At 60.1% G+C, this 13,855-nt stretch overlaps 6 protein-coding genes across 6 annotated transcripts; 4 read left to right on the top strand and 2 right to left on the bottom strand.

Moving 5' to 3' along the window:
* Positions 1-1,896: 1,896 nt before the first annotated feature.
* BXZ73DRAFT_98902 (uncharacterized protein) lies at positions 1,897-2,713 on the top strand (the record flags this gene model as incomplete). Its single annotated transcript, XM_048027830.1, has 2 exons — positions 1,897-2,301; positions 2,405-2,713. 2 exons carry the CDS (start codon positions 1,897-1,899, stop codon positions 2,711-2,713), a joined length of 714 nt encoding a protein of 237 aa, XP_047880482.1.
* A 175-nt stretch (positions 2,714-2,888) lies between these two features.
* Positions 2,889-4,462, bottom strand: BXZ73DRAFT_98903 (uncharacterized protein; the record flags this gene model as incomplete). The annotated part of the gene is made up of 2 exons (XM_048027831.1): positions 2,889-3,292; positions 3,349-4,462. 2 exons carry the CDS (start codon positions 4,460-4,462, stop codon positions 2,889-2,891), a joined length of 1,518 nt encoding a protein of 505 aa, XP_047880483.1.
* Positions 4,463-6,376: 1,914 nt separating this feature from the next.
* On the top strand, positions 6,377-7,342 carry BXZ73DRAFT_98904 (uncharacterized protein; the record flags this gene model as incomplete). Its single annotated transcript, XM_048027832.1, has 4 exons — positions 6,377-6,723; positions 6,786-6,837; positions 6,895-6,900; positions 6,947-7,342. The coding sequence occupies 4 exons, from the start codon at positions 6,377-6,379 to the stop codon at positions 7,340-7,342; spliced, it is 801 nt and encodes a 266-aa protein (XP_047880484.1).
* Positions 7,343-8,017: 675 nt separating this feature from the next.
* BXZ73DRAFT_88708 (uncharacterized protein) lies at positions 8,018-8,920 on the bottom strand (the record flags this gene model as incomplete). Its single annotated transcript, XM_048025053.1, has 1 exon — positions 8,018-8,920. One exon carries the CDS (start codon positions 8,918-8,920, stop codon positions 8,018-8,020), a length of 903 nt encoding a protein of 300 aa, XP_047880485.1.
* Positions 8,921-10,314: 1,394 nt separating this feature from the next.
* On the top strand, positions 10,315-11,923 carry BXZ73DRAFT_75566 (uncharacterized protein; the record flags this gene model as incomplete). Its single annotated transcript, XM_048022233.1, has 10 exons — positions 10,315-10,487; positions 10,547-10,699; positions 10,755-10,901; positions 10,966-11,043; positions 11,105-11,151; positions 11,203-11,273; positions 11,393-11,479; positions 11,532-11,591; positions 11,645-11,801; positions 11,856-11,923. 10 exons carry the CDS (start codon positions 10,315-10,317, stop codon positions 11,921-11,923), a joined length of 1,041 nt encoding a protein of 346 aa, XP_047880486.1.
* A 414-nt stretch (positions 11,924-12,337) lies between these two features.
* Positions 12,338-13,540, top strand: BXZ73DRAFT_88709 (uncharacterized protein; the record flags this gene model as incomplete). The annotated part of the gene is made up of 3 exons (XM_048025054.1): positions 12,338-12,667; positions 12,978-13,045; positions 13,132-13,540. 3 exons carry the CDS (start codon positions 12,338-12,340, stop codon positions 13,538-13,540), a joined length of 807 nt encoding a protein of 268 aa, XP_047880487.1.
* Positions 13,541-13,855: the final 315 nt, after the last annotated feature.

Genomic DNA, 13,855 nt, shown 5'->3' on the forward strand with positions numbered 1-13,855 from the left:
TATAATCCCAAGTCGGTCTGACCGACTGTGCTCTCAGCCTACACATTACTGCTTGACACCGGCTCATCGGACCTCTGGATCTCACCAAATGCCAACGTCAGCCTCACGAACACCACCGATATCGTTACCAGCTTCGAGTACGGGTCAGGCGCGGTCAACGGCACCATAGCCTTCGCCAACCTCACCATTGGCGGCCTGAGCGCTCCCAACCAAGGCAAGCCCCATCACACACCCCCCCTCGTCCACCCCCACCTAACGCACGGGCCCACTTCCAGCCTTCCTCTACGTCTCCCAGACCGCCAACCTCGGCAACATCTCCGGCGTCCTGGGCGCGTCCCTCGGCGAGGGTGCCGTCTTCGCCGCCCTCGCCGCGGCTTACGGTCCCTCCGCCGCCACAGCATTCGCGCCCTCCCCGCTCGCCAACGCGCTCGCGCGATCGTCCGAGCTCGCCCACTCCTTCGACATCCTCCCCGGGCGCGGCACCACCCCTGGCGTCTTCACCGTCGGGGGCAACGCGGCGGGGTACGCGCGCGTAGGCACGCAGCCCGCGCTCCCAGTTGCCCCGGGGGCACGCGGCGCGTGGGGGGTGGCGGTGGACGATGTGCACGTGAACGGGTCCGCGGTGGGCGTGAACGGGAGCGGGCCCGCGCTCGCGGTGCTCGACACGGGGAGCGCGTACGCGGCGCTGCCGCGCGCGGCGGTCGACGCGATGTATGGGAGCATTCTGGGTGCGGTGCGGGACGACGCGTTGGGAGCCGGGACGTGGGTGGTGCCGTGCGACGCGGGGGCGAATGTCTCGTTTTCGCTTGGGTGGGTCTGGTTTGCGCTGTGGGCGGCGGAGATCGCGGGAGGGCTGACTGCGTGCGCAGGGGCGTGGAGTACCCGGTGCACCCTCTGGACTTGACGTACCCCGTTGTGTTCCTCTTGCGGAACTCGACTGGGGCTGCGTCGAACGTCACTGTCTGTCTCAACCAGTATCAACACCTCTCCGACACAACTACCAGTGGAAACAGCGTTAGTATGGTGCTCGGAAACGCGTTCTTGCGCAACGTCTACGTCTCGTGCGTACCCTCCTGTGTCCTGTTGTCCTATCGCTGACACCCGCCCGTCCAGATACAACTACGATGGCTTCCCTAGCCGCGGCACCTCAATTCCCCAGAGCACGCCCTTCGTGCGCATGCTCCCGACCACCAACTCCACGACGATGTGGGCCGAGTTCACCGCGAACCGCCTGCTGGCCCTCTCCTCGCTCCCCAGCACGATCGACCCACGCGCGTTCGTGTCTGCCGGCATACCGCTCCCCTCGTCCGCCTCCCTCGCCACGTCCTCATCCGCCTCGTCCTCATCCCCCACCAGCGCCGCGACGACGGCCACGGCGGCCGCCGACGCGGGCGACGCGCCGCTGAGCGGCCGGACATACGAGCGGTGGAGCACCGCCATCGTCGTGCTCCTCGTCGTGAACTTGCTCATCGGCGTGGAGCTGATCGTGCTCGGGTTCGTGCTCTGCCGGCGGATGCGGAGGGTGCAGCACGCGCACACGCCGAAAGACGACCCGTACACTGCGATCCCGGTGCGGTACAGGACGTGATGCGGAGGGGACGAGGGCATCCCGGTGGTTGCCAGCCGTGAACGATATAGCGTATGTTATTCGAGCATAATACTGCAAATATGAGGTATACGACGTTCCCTGAGTGTGGATGGGATAGGCGAACGCGATCAGGTGACCGCGCTGGGAGAGTGACATCATGGGGGCGCGCATGAGGAGCGGGCATGGCGTCATGGCGTGCATCCCCCGCACGCGAAGAGAAGAAAAGGCCCGGCGCACGCCGCTCTCTGCCCACGACCCCCTCGCCCACGCCCCCCACTCTCTCCTCCCACCGTCACCACCCGCCCACCATGTCCGCCGCCATCCGCACACACACTCTCCGCACCTCCCTGCGCGCTGCGCCGTCCGCCCGCGCCGCATGCTCGGTGGGCCACCCTTCTTCCCTTGCCCACCCGCTCCCCATTCTCACTACAGCACCCCCACAGCGTCGAGCATACTCGACCGACGTCCCGCCCCCACCCCCTCCCCCGCCAAAGCCCTCAGGCGGCGGGAACGGCGTGCTCCTCGCCATCCTCGGCGCGACCGCCGTCGCGGGCGGCTACTACTACCTCTCCGCCGGGGAGCCCGACCTCGCCGCGAAACGCAAGGCGGACGAGGAGCGCGTGCGCGCGCGCGCGACCGAGCTGCGCGACGCCGGCAAGGCCACCGCGCACGATGCCGTCCGCCAGGGCGAGCACATGTACGACGAGACCAAGGTGCGTGCATGGCACGTGCGCCGCGGGGCCTTCGCGCGGTGACAGCGCTGGGAATTCGGGGTGCTGATCGTATGCTTTCGTGCGGTTCTCGGTCGCCGCACAGAACGCCGCCCAGGACAAGGTGCAGCAGGCCCGGGCCCAGGGGGCCCAGACCACGCAGGACGCGCGGGACTTCACCGTCCGGCAGTACGACGGCGCGAAGGCGGCCGTCGGCGACGCGGCGAACAAGGTCGAGCGCACGTTCGAGGATGCGAAGAGCAAGACGAAAGAGGAGGCGCAGGGCTGGAACGATTGGTTCTGGGGGATGTTCGGCTATGGCAAGGACAAGGCGAAGGGAGCGAAGCGCGAAGGTGCGGAAAAGCTTGGCGATGCCGCGCAGAAGGTTGAGAAGGAGGCGTACAAGCGTACGTGAGGACGATCCTGCGTGCACCCCGCTGGTTGGAGCTCCGAGTGTTGGACAATACGTGTGTGTATCGTTACATGCATTATATGTGAATGTAGGAGTACTCGCGAACACATCACAGCGTTATATGCTACATTGGGATGTACGTATGAGAAGAAGGTAATGATGAGCGGCGTGGGGAGAGTCATGATACAGTCATCAAAGAGAGCAAGTTAGAGGCCTGAAGTCGCGGCAGCAGCGCAGCAATCGTGTTCTCTCCCTCGAGGATGACCGCCGCCGTGCGCGTCCCATCCTCCACTTCGATCGTAACCTTCTCCAGCTCGGGGAAGGCCTCCATATTCGCCAGCACGTCGTCAAGAAGGCTCAGGTTCAGCGACCGAACGTCGAGTAGCTGCGACAGCTTCTCGACTCCGCGCAGCTTCACGATCACCTCGCGCGTGCCCCGTGGAAGCTGCGAAACGAGCGCAGCGCACGCCGCCGCGAGAGGGATGCGCGCCGTCGAGGCCTGCCTCTCCGACGGCATCTTCATCGTCACCGTGAACGCCTCCATGCGGCCACATTCCCTCAGGTTCAGCGGCTCCCAGTATTCTACAGCGCAGCGTCAGCCTAGACCGTTTTGGAAATGGACCAAGGGGGCGGCTCACCTGCTCTGTCCTCCCCGCGGTCGGCCACGGGCCCCAGGACGAGCCCGAGGTCGAGGCGGCGCACGTTGGGCACCGCGGCGGCGCGGACGAGCGCGCCGAGCGCGGGCAGGAACACGCTCGCGATCTTCCACCCGCTCGCGAGCGTGAGGCGCTCCAGCGTCGCGGGGTCGAGCGTCGCGGCGAGGTGCGCGAGCAGCCCGGAGACGCTCGCCGCGTTCGCGGGCATGTACGAGTTCTCCCAGGAGAGCGCGAAGTCGCGGATCGCCGGCGGCGGCGGGGAAGGGAGAAGCGCTGTGGGAGCGTCGCCGCTGATCTCCGTGCCGGCGATGTGTGCGGTCTGCGCGGGGAAGAGGGCGAGGAGTTCGAGGCCGCACCAGGCGGAGAGGCGCGGGCCGTGCCCGGGCATCTGGCAGCGCGCAATGGTGAGCTTGCGGAGGGGGAAGGGGCCAGGAGTCGCTGGTGCTGGTGTCGCGGTGGAGGTGCTTTCCTCCGCGGAAGATGGCGACGGCGCGGGGGACGGTGAGCGAGAAGGAGGAGGCCCGACCATCGCGAGCCCGACGAGCGAGAGCTCCTGCAGCCGCGGGAGGCACGCGACGATCTCCGCGAGCGTCGCGAGGTCGAGCCGCGGAGACCCGCACGCGCCCATGCGCCGCGCGAAGTACGCCTGCTCGACGACCTCGTACGCGCCCATGCGGGTGCCCCGCCCCCTGCCCTCCGGCACGGGCGCGGGCAGGGCCCACATCCCGCCGAAGCCTAACAAGGGCGCAGACGCGTCGCGCGCCGGCGCGAGCTCCAGGCTGCGGACCATCCCCGCGAGCTGCGGGTCCGCGCGGAGGCGACGCGGCACGTCGGCGAAGTCGGCGGGGCGGGCGATGCGCGCGCGCGCGTGGAGGCGCGGGCGGGCGAACGCGCGCCAGGTGCGTGAGACGAGGGTGCAGGCGGCGAGCGTTGCGCGGTCTGCGGGCGTGGAGGGGGCGAAGAGGGCGAGGACAGCGTCGAGGAGCTCGACGGGGAGGGAGGTGGGGATGGGACGTTGCGGGGGTCCGAAGGAGATGCTGGTGCTGCGAGTGGGTCGCCTGGAGCGGGGGAGGGAGGACGCTGGGAGGGGCGACATGGCTGTGGGTGGGGCGAGGGCTGAGATCCGAATGAAGAGGTGGCGAAGGGGAAGAGGGAGGACGCGTTACTGCAGAAGAGCAAGACCCGTCGAACAAGGGTATATATTGAAAGTGTGCTGCGTCGCGTCGACCCTGGGCCCGCCGTCGTGCTGGCAGGTGACGGCAGTGGCCCGCCCTGGCATCCGGTGAATTTCCGCGCGTTGACGGCTTGTCCGTCGCACAGGAGTGCGTTCAGGCCCCATTTCTAACCCCCGCGCGCCGCAAGCATGAAACCTTGAGGCTGGAGGCCGGAGGGGTCACCCGAACGACGCGCCCCAGGTAGGGTCGCCTGGGACAGCCACCAAGGCCATACGCGTCGCACACGGCACGGCACAGTGTGATCGCATTTCCGAAGCGAATAGGGCGCGAAAGGCGTTGCAGAGGCGCATCGGCCCATTTTAGACGGTTGCAGTGGACTGGAAATTTGCTAGTTGCTCCATATGCGGAGCATCGACCCGTCAATAGTACGAGAGGACGAGCGGATTGCTGAAGTTGGCAGGAGCCTTGCGCGCGATTATAGCCTGTGCACGTTTCAAAGCCTTTCTCTTGACGAGCTCAACTGCTCCAAACAGACGTCACAAATCGGTCAAGCAGATGTAGCATACGATGAGAAAACGTACGGCTGGAAACGCAGGTGGCTGTTCTTGAGCACAAATGTCGTAACACTTCATGCCGATCCTACTGCACGTTGATTTGTAAGAAAAAGTTTGTGTCGTGAATGGAGCATTGTCCATCTTTGACTGTGTGCCTGTTTGAATGTTGTTTTCTGAGTGATGGTGGTTTGATTTAGAAATTTGACAACGTGGGTATACAGTCATTGGGAACATAACAGAGGTCTACTTACTCGGAGCTGAAATTGATGCCTAGATTCCTGCTGCGGGCTTATGTGCGGAATGTAGCACTTACGCCGTTCACCATTCGTCGAATCATAGGAAGGAGTCGAGAGCTATTGAGAGTACTTAGTCAAGTTGAAATCGCTGGCGCTTTGTGGGTCGAGGAGTTGAAGCCGTGCGAACAATTTGCCTGAAACGGTGCACCCAAACGTGGGCAATCTTGGCTTCTGCCACACCTTCAACCGCTCTCAACACGTCGCTTTCCTTTCCACGTTCGTCCTCCTCATGAGTTCCATCGACGTGTTGGAAGAGTTCTTTTCAACTCGGAATTTCGCTTCAATCGTTGCATTGATGTCAGGAGACAGCACTCGTCTCTTGAAAACCTTCCAACCTCACACTATCTCCTCGGGGCTTCTCTGTGGGCACACGAGATGCCATGACCGGGGCTGACTGGGTGGATGTGCACCACGCGTGGGGATTGTGAGTGATGGAAATCGGCAAGGTCGGCATTTGATGAGTCGCTCGCTTCAATACTGGTATGTGCACGAGTCTGTTCAGGCGTCGCAATGACACCTTTTTCTGAGGAATCGTTTTCAATGGCACAGTATTATATGCCGCGTTCTTGCATCTGGCGCGGCAGCACTCTGAGTAATTAATGCCCGATTCGACCGGCTTCTCCGCTCACCGGCTTATGCCAGAAAACGGCCCACGCCAACTTGGTGTATTCATGTCGGCATGCGCTAAGGTCGGAGAGCGACCGTGGTTCCGAAGTTTCATCATCGCTGACCCGCGAATCAAAGCGTTGCGACAGATTTTCGCCATTTTGAAGAGAATTTGCGAGCAATCCTTGCGTGCTTGAGGTGCACAGCGGCCGCTGCTCACTCCAGCGTTCCGTCATGATGCTGACTGTTCAATTGTCAAGTCGCTGCTCGAACATATGCGACATCATAAAGAGGGAGGGGTTGAAGACCTTCGACCCTCTAGCCTCATCGCACTCTTCGATTGACCAGCCCCAAATCCGCCTTGCTCGCAACTGGACCAATGGCCACCAACGCAGTCCTTCCCTCGCGCGACGTCCAGACGACGCTCAACTACTACAGTTTCACCGGCAACGGCAAGCCCTACCGGTACGTCGGGGAACCTCCCGCGGGCGTTGAGCGGAAGAACTTCGAGACCGTCTCCCACCCGGCGACTATCTACAACGCCCGCGGCCTCGAGGACGAGCTGACTCTCGACAAGGCCGGCTTTCAGTTCCTCAACTCGCCTAGCGTCGAGCGCGAGTTCGACGACGAAGAGCGCATCAAAGCTCAATACTACCCCGAAGTCGAGGAGCTGTTGAAGAGGGTCACGGGTGCGAAGCGCGTCCTCATATTTGACCATACCATCAGGTGAGTCCCGCGTGCCCATAACTGTGGTAAGTTTATCTTGCTGACGTTTGCCCTTGTTCTAGGCGCAAGCTTGCCGAGGGCACCCCGGATGGGCCTGGGAACCGTGGGCCTGGGGTGAGCCATCTTCCATCTCATCGTCGCCCTGCGTGCTCACAACACCGCCGCGCACAGTTGATGGTGCACGTCGACCAGACCCCCTCCGCGAGCGTCGAGCGCGTCAAAGTCCACGCCGGGCCCGCCGATGCGGATCGCCTCCTCCAGTCGCGCGTGCCGCGTGCGCATCATCAACGTCTGGCGCCCGATCCACCACCCCGTCGCGCACTTCCCGCTCGCGGTCTCGGACTGGCGCACGCTCGACACCAAGGACCTCATCGCCGTCGACCTCGTCTACCCCACTCGCAGGGGCGAGACGTACGGCGTGCGCCACAACCCCGCGCAGAAGTGGTATTACCTCGTGGACCAGACCCCTGACGAGGTCACCCTCATCAAGTGCTACGACTCTCAAGAGAACCTGGCGCGTCTTACGCCCCACACCGCGTTCCAGGATGGGACCAGCCCGAAGGACGCCCCCCACCGGGAGTCGATCGAGATCCGCGCGCTCGTCTTCGACGCGGAGTAGACCAGCAGCCAAGAGTACTCCTGGATGGTCACGATAGGCCTCTTAGTTATTCGGGTGTGCTGTGATCTGGAGTCGGTACATGTGAAATCCTACACAAGGGAAACTGTGGCCGGAGCTTCGTCGTTTGAGTTAAGACCGTCCAGATGTTTGGTCTACCGTAGCGCGGACATCTAGTACACACTAGTCGGCTTTGACGTGTATCCGCCAGGTTGGGTGTACCGATATAACGCTCGAATCAATAATCAGGATGGGCATATGTAGGTCAGATATTCACGGTACCCACGTCTTTGGCCATGCTCATGCGAAAACTATGCCTCGAGACCTTTGCCAATCGGAGCGTATGAATTTTTGAAGTCCCATTGATATCACCGAAGTAGCTGAACTATGCAATCATCTTAGGGAGATGCATGTAAGTCTGGACAGGAGCGAGTGTGTCATACGTGTACAATCATCATACAGAATTCCCAGGAACATTCCTTTCCAAGCGTGGCCGAGAACAACGGCGGAGACCGTACCCAACGTCTACTCCGAGATGCTCCGCATGGGGACCGGCGGCGGATTGTAAGGAGGAGGCAGCGGCCTGGGGCAGAACGAGCTGGTCAGTTCGAGCACCGCGCGCCGCGCACCCCGCTCAGACCAACCGCACCGAAAGCAGGAGAGCGCGACGGAAGGGACTCACTCGATCGTCGTCGGCAGCGCCTCGATGCACTCCCGGATCACGCGCATCGTCAGCGTCTTGTCGTACAGGACGCGGTCGCAGTTGACGCACTTGGCCGCCCAGCACGCGCGCGCCGCGGGCCACTCGAGCAGCCCGTGCCCGAGCACGGTGTCCCCCTGCGGCCGGGCGTCCATCTCCATGATGATCACGTACTTGAGCTCGCGCCAGGTGTGGTAGTCGACGAGCGAGCCGCAGTTCGAGCAGCTCGTGTCCCCCGTGTCGCTCACGAACGGCGGGTCGTCGAGCCGCCGCCGGAGCGTCTCGCGCCGGGTGCGGTGGAGCGCGAAGAGGGCGAGGACGGCGTCCGTGCCGAGCTTTTGGAGCGTGGGGCGGTGCTCGGGCGCGTGCAGGTTGAGCTGGAGCGTCGCGCGCGAGGCCATCAGCGCTTCGTCCTCCCAGCCATACCTGCACGCGAGCGTATAGAGTCGGAGCGGGTCCGTGAGCAGCGGCGGGGTGGTGATGAGGGCGCGGACGACGGACATCGGTCCGCCCATGTCGTACTTTTCCGCCGCGTGGAGGAGTGGTTCGATGACGTCGTACGAGTCCAGGCGGGGGATCGGCAAGCCCGAGACGATGCGGAGAAGGCCTTCGAGCGTGGCTGCGTCTTCATCGACCACGATGGTCTCTGTGGTCGAGTCAGATGTTGTCGGGGATGGGGGCGCCGTGAGAGCGCGTTGCGGGAGAGAGTACATCGCACGGAACCAGCCCGAGGTGGTCTTGAGCGTGAAGGAGTGGACGCGGAACAGGACGCCGTCCTTGGAGCCTAAGACGACGTCGCCATCGGTGGACGAGAACAACTCGTGGTATTCGCCGCGAGGGGGCAGAGCAGCGAAGGCGTCACTGGTTGTTTCGGCTTGCATAGAACGGTGGTCAGGTATTGGTCTGAGGATTAGGGGGACGTATACGGGGTTCGTGGAGCCTCGGAGCCAGGTTTTATGTCTCAGATTATAAGGCAGGTGATGAATATCTGAGAAAAGGGGGTTAGTACAGGAGTCGCAAACTGAGGCCGTCTTGAAACGAAACAATCGTGTCTGTGCAGACACGGAGCATATACACACGCTGATTCGTATATCGCGCCCACAATGGAGCATCTAAAGCATGCACATACACCCTGGAGGGGAACTTGGTCACTTACTTGCGATATCGGAGCGGGACGAAAGAGTGGAGAAAGAAGCGCGCATGAAGCGTGCCTGTTCCATATTCCGGAGTCTTTCTCACGGATACAACCAAAAGGTTTGTCGAGCACGGCGTCTCCGGCGTCCGCCACGCTCCTTTACTCGTTCATATCAACCTCTCGACGATCGAGCTCGATTGTTGTTCGTACGTACTTCGCGGGCTTAGAATATAGCCCGGAAATCAGCCCGACATACTGAACGACTGTCGTTGAGGGTAGCAGTCGACTCTAGCGACGGTTCAGACGTGCAATTATACTTGCATGCCCATAGCCGGTACAGCCTGGTCTCCTTGAAGGACCAACATTGGTGTTTGGCAAGTCAACTCTCAACACGCCCACGCTTCGGAGCTTACGCCACTGCCGACATCCTTTAAAGAGATCGCGAGCACCGAGCTCCGTGTGACCGTGAGTCTACTGCCTTACGTGTAATTTCCCAATTCCTGCTGACTAACTACCACACATGTCGGCATACAGCTCCTACTAGACTAGCTAGTCTACTTATTGCGGGCAACGATCAACACAATCCGGGCGCCGGCCGCGTCATGACAATGGGCCGTCTGGAGGAAACCCGGACAGCTTGTCAACATCCAGACACGTCGGTCGACTGCATCCCAGGCGTTTCTCGCGGTCGATAGCGACACCTGAAGACACAGAACTTCAGAAGAGCCACCGTAACCAAGCGTAACCATCGGGGGTGCCTCCCTTAGCTCGGCCCAGCCTCAATTCCGGTGAAGTAGTCCGTCTACACGGACCCCCGTGGCTCGGTTGTCGGGATGATATATATGAAGGGCATCATGGGTCTCGGCATTACGAAACGACGAGATTCCCGAGCATCCAATTCGACGCTCGCTGATCGGCGCTCTGCATGTGTCCCATAAGTAAAGCTCTCTTCAAATCTTCCTCTTCCGGACCCCACTCACTTTGCTTGGCCTCTGAGTCTCCTCCCTTCCACGCGCATCGCCAAGCAGGCCCCCTTTTTCTTCCGGGAAAGACTACCCTCTGTGCGTCACTGCTAAGAGTTGTCGCTCCAAGTCCAGGGTCTCAAGCTAGCTTGATCGCCGGAGAATAAAAGCCGAGAACATGGCTTCGGAGGAACCTCGATCCGGCTCGAGCGTTGTCAGCCACGTCGAGCTTACTCGATTTCTGGGTCCGGTCGTCATCAGTGTTACCTTTAATGCTTTCTTGTACGGGTTCAGCGTGCTGCAATTCATGCAGTACCGCTCTCGCCTTTTCACGGACACTCGGTTGACGCAGTGAGTAGTGTGAACTAATTTGAAAAGCTGAGATACGCAATCTGACCAGTGTTGTGCAGGCTCCTGGTTGCATGGACATTTTTCGTCGACACTTTCCACACGTGCGCGCTCTGTTGGATGGTTTGGACATTTATTGTAGACAACTTTGGGAATCCCGCGTTTGTGTCCGACGCCCCATGGCCCCTCGCCGCTACCCCAGCCTTAGTCGGAATGTGAGTAGACTTGCCAGAAGACATGTTTGAGATTCTGACTTCTGCTTCAAACTAGAACCGCCATGCCCATTGAGATTTACTTTGCTCATCGCATCTGGACCATCAGTCAAAACCGACGACTGTATTGGTTTGTGATAGTCTTGATCGCGGCCACGTTCATAACCTCGATAACGTGCGCCGCCCTGGTAATCGCGCAAGCTACGTGCGTCTTTTGTTGGTCTTTTGTATCATTAGTCCGGAATTGGCGTTGACCCCGGCTACCACAGTGTTATCGGCCTCGAAAGGCTCCTTCCTAGCATCGACGCGTGGCTTGGATTGCAGGCTCTGACCGAAGCTGTCATCAGGTGCGTTTCGAATTCTTCCAACAAGCGAGCCTCGCAATATACTGAATGTTCCCGTCCGCAGTTATGCACTCCTCCACTACAACGTCAAAAGTCGCACTGGTTTCAGACGTGAGTTGGAGTCGAAGGGTCTGATTGACACACCTTCTTAACATGTGATAGGCGCTGAGACGATTAAGAACAAAATTGCGGATCTCTTCATCCAGACTTCTTTGTTGACGTCTCTCTTCACGGTGCGTGCTCGAACCGCCCTTCAGTCCTCGCCCTGAACTAAGACAGTCCTTGCAGCTCGCTGATCTTGTAGTCTTTGTAAGTGCTGTCATCAATTTCCCAGAAGTTCTCGATATGACAGGTGGTCCAGACAATCACTCCTAGCACGAACTTCCATCTGCTACTCGGTCTCCCGATGGGAAGAGTTTACACATGTTGTTTACTCGCGGTAAGTGCCGCGATAATTGGTCATAACCGCTGCTGCTAACAATATTGTCAAGATGCTCAACTCTCAGCTACAACGGCAAGAAGAGGAGGCTGACGGCACCCGCGATACAACCGTGCGTATATCAGGCTATACATCCCTCCGATGATTGTCTGACATAATGTTCAGCGCGGCCGACGGTCCTATGAACACCGCGTCGAGTTTGCGAAGGCTTTCCACAACGCGGATAAGCATTGGCCGACCGAGTTCGAGGTTAGGGTCGGCGTTGAGATCCGGGAAGACGAAATCGAGCACGTCCGGATGGACAACCTCAGAGGCGATGAAGGTACGCTGCGGACACGATATTCCTCGAGGACTGCGGGTGAGCCCGTCGCGCCAGACGTGCATGGCCTTCCGGACCTGGGACCGAACTTGGAGGGGTCGGACCAGAAGGCGTCGCCGGTCTGAGGACCGACACTGCGGTGCCGCAGAAAGTTGGGGCCGTAGCATACTCAGTAGAGGTTCTTCGGAGATTAATGCAGCGACGTTCGAGCATGTCCGTTGCGTGTGTACGCTGCAAGTTCGTCGTCAGACAAAGTTGTGGCACCTGGCTGCACCTGCTGCATGGTGGTGCAGCGATCTCCGGCAGTGCAGACGGGTGGATAGTCTAGCGCCCAGAACAATGGCTGACCCTGGACACACGTGACCGTTCGGGACAACGCGTCGCCGCGTCGGAGCTCATTCAACAGGCGCCCCCGAAACCTGACCTCTTTTAGGGCAACCGCCACCACGAGCCCCAACCATCCATCTGCACCACCCCCTCCTCGAACTCCTTACCAACGGTTCCTCATCTTCTCAACTCCCTCTGCCACCGCCGCAGACATGCCTGCGAACCGTGTTCCTGTGCGACGTTCGAGCCGTCAAACATCTCGTGCTCCGTCGCAACCTCCAAGCGGCGCTACACCCGCTGCCGGTTCTTCTTCCCGGGCCACCCTTCACCCTGTCGCCGAAGAATCCGGCCCAGCACGCAAGAAGCAAGCTGTTGGGCGCGTCGCACCCCGACCACGCGCACAGCCGAAAGCCCCTGCGCCACCACGAACGACCTCGCACGAAGTAATCGAGATCTCCTCAGACGATGAGGACCATCGCCCGAGGAAGCAGACCAAGCGGGTTACTCCGGAGTCATCGGCGCGGGTGCGAGAGTTGGAGCAGGTGCGTACATCTGGGGATGGGTCTCGACCAAGTGGTTGATGCTATGTGCGCTTGCAGGAAGTTGAAAAATTGAAGAAGGATATGGAGACACTACAGAAGGAGAAGCTGGATCTCAAGGGCGACATTGTGCGTGCATTCTTTCTTCATTTCATGTCCGTCATCTCATGCGCTCTCCCTGTACAGAAATCGGCACAGGAGCTCAAGCATCTTCCGCCACCTGTGCATGTGGTCAAACCTCCCTCCCCAGATAGCCAGGTTAGTAGCGACGTGCATCATTCCTAACCAACACTTATGTATATCTTCCTCGCAGCTTGTGAATGCCTTCGAAGAACACGTTATCTGCGACATTTGCACCTGCAAAATGTGGAATCCGTTCATGTGCGTCTGTTCCCTCGCGCTCGCAGTTGCCGTCAAGGCTCACGCAACAATCACCTTATCCCCCTTGCCCGCACATTCTACCACAGTGTTTCGTGTGGACATACCTTCTGCCGGGAGTGTCTTCAAGACTGGTTCTCGACCAGTCTGGCCAAGCACCTGGTCAACCACCCGGAATACGACGCGGCCTCCCTCGCCCCCAACAATTACCTCGCCGCGCTTGCTCAGCCCGATTTACATGCACAAACTCGGGCCACATTGCAGCGCCATCTCATCGACATCCACACCCGCACTGCCCATCCGGAGTATTCGTGCCCAAAATGCCGAATCATCGTCCGCTCTCCCCCAGCGGAGAACTTCGTTGTCAAGCATATAGTACGATCCCTGGCCGCCATGCAAGGCGAGGAGAATCCGAAGCCAGACCAGATCGCGAGGTATCCCCACAGTGCCCAAGACGGGCCCTTTGATGGGTTTTTCTCGAAGTTCCGATGTGGATGATGGATTGCGAGACCATACCCTCACTCTGATTCTCTGCCCCGTGTCGTGATGAGAGTATCATTATCAATCATTGTTGTCGACCCCCTGCCCGCTTGTCGCATCTTGCTCCCGCATACGCACGTTACATTATCCCTGCCTATATGCATGCGTAGTCGCTTGTATTCGCTATTGTACTTCTATAGTCTTGGGTGATAACACAGTTGTGAAATTGCAGTGATCCAGAGCCGTGTGTCAAAGCGAATAAGTTACGAGTGCAAGAACACAACATCTCCAACCGCAGTTCCATCCAGGCTCCGATCTATCTACAGTCCACCC

This window comes from Epithele typhae (genome assembly GCF_022376455.1).
Source record: "Epithele typhae strain CBS 203.58 chromosome Unknown BXZ73scaffold_9, whole genome shotgun sequence".
In the NCBI taxonomy this organism is placed as follows: domain Eukaryota; kingdom Fungi; phylum Basidiomycota; class Agaricomycetes; order Polyporales; family Epitheliaceae; genus Epithele; species Epithele typhae.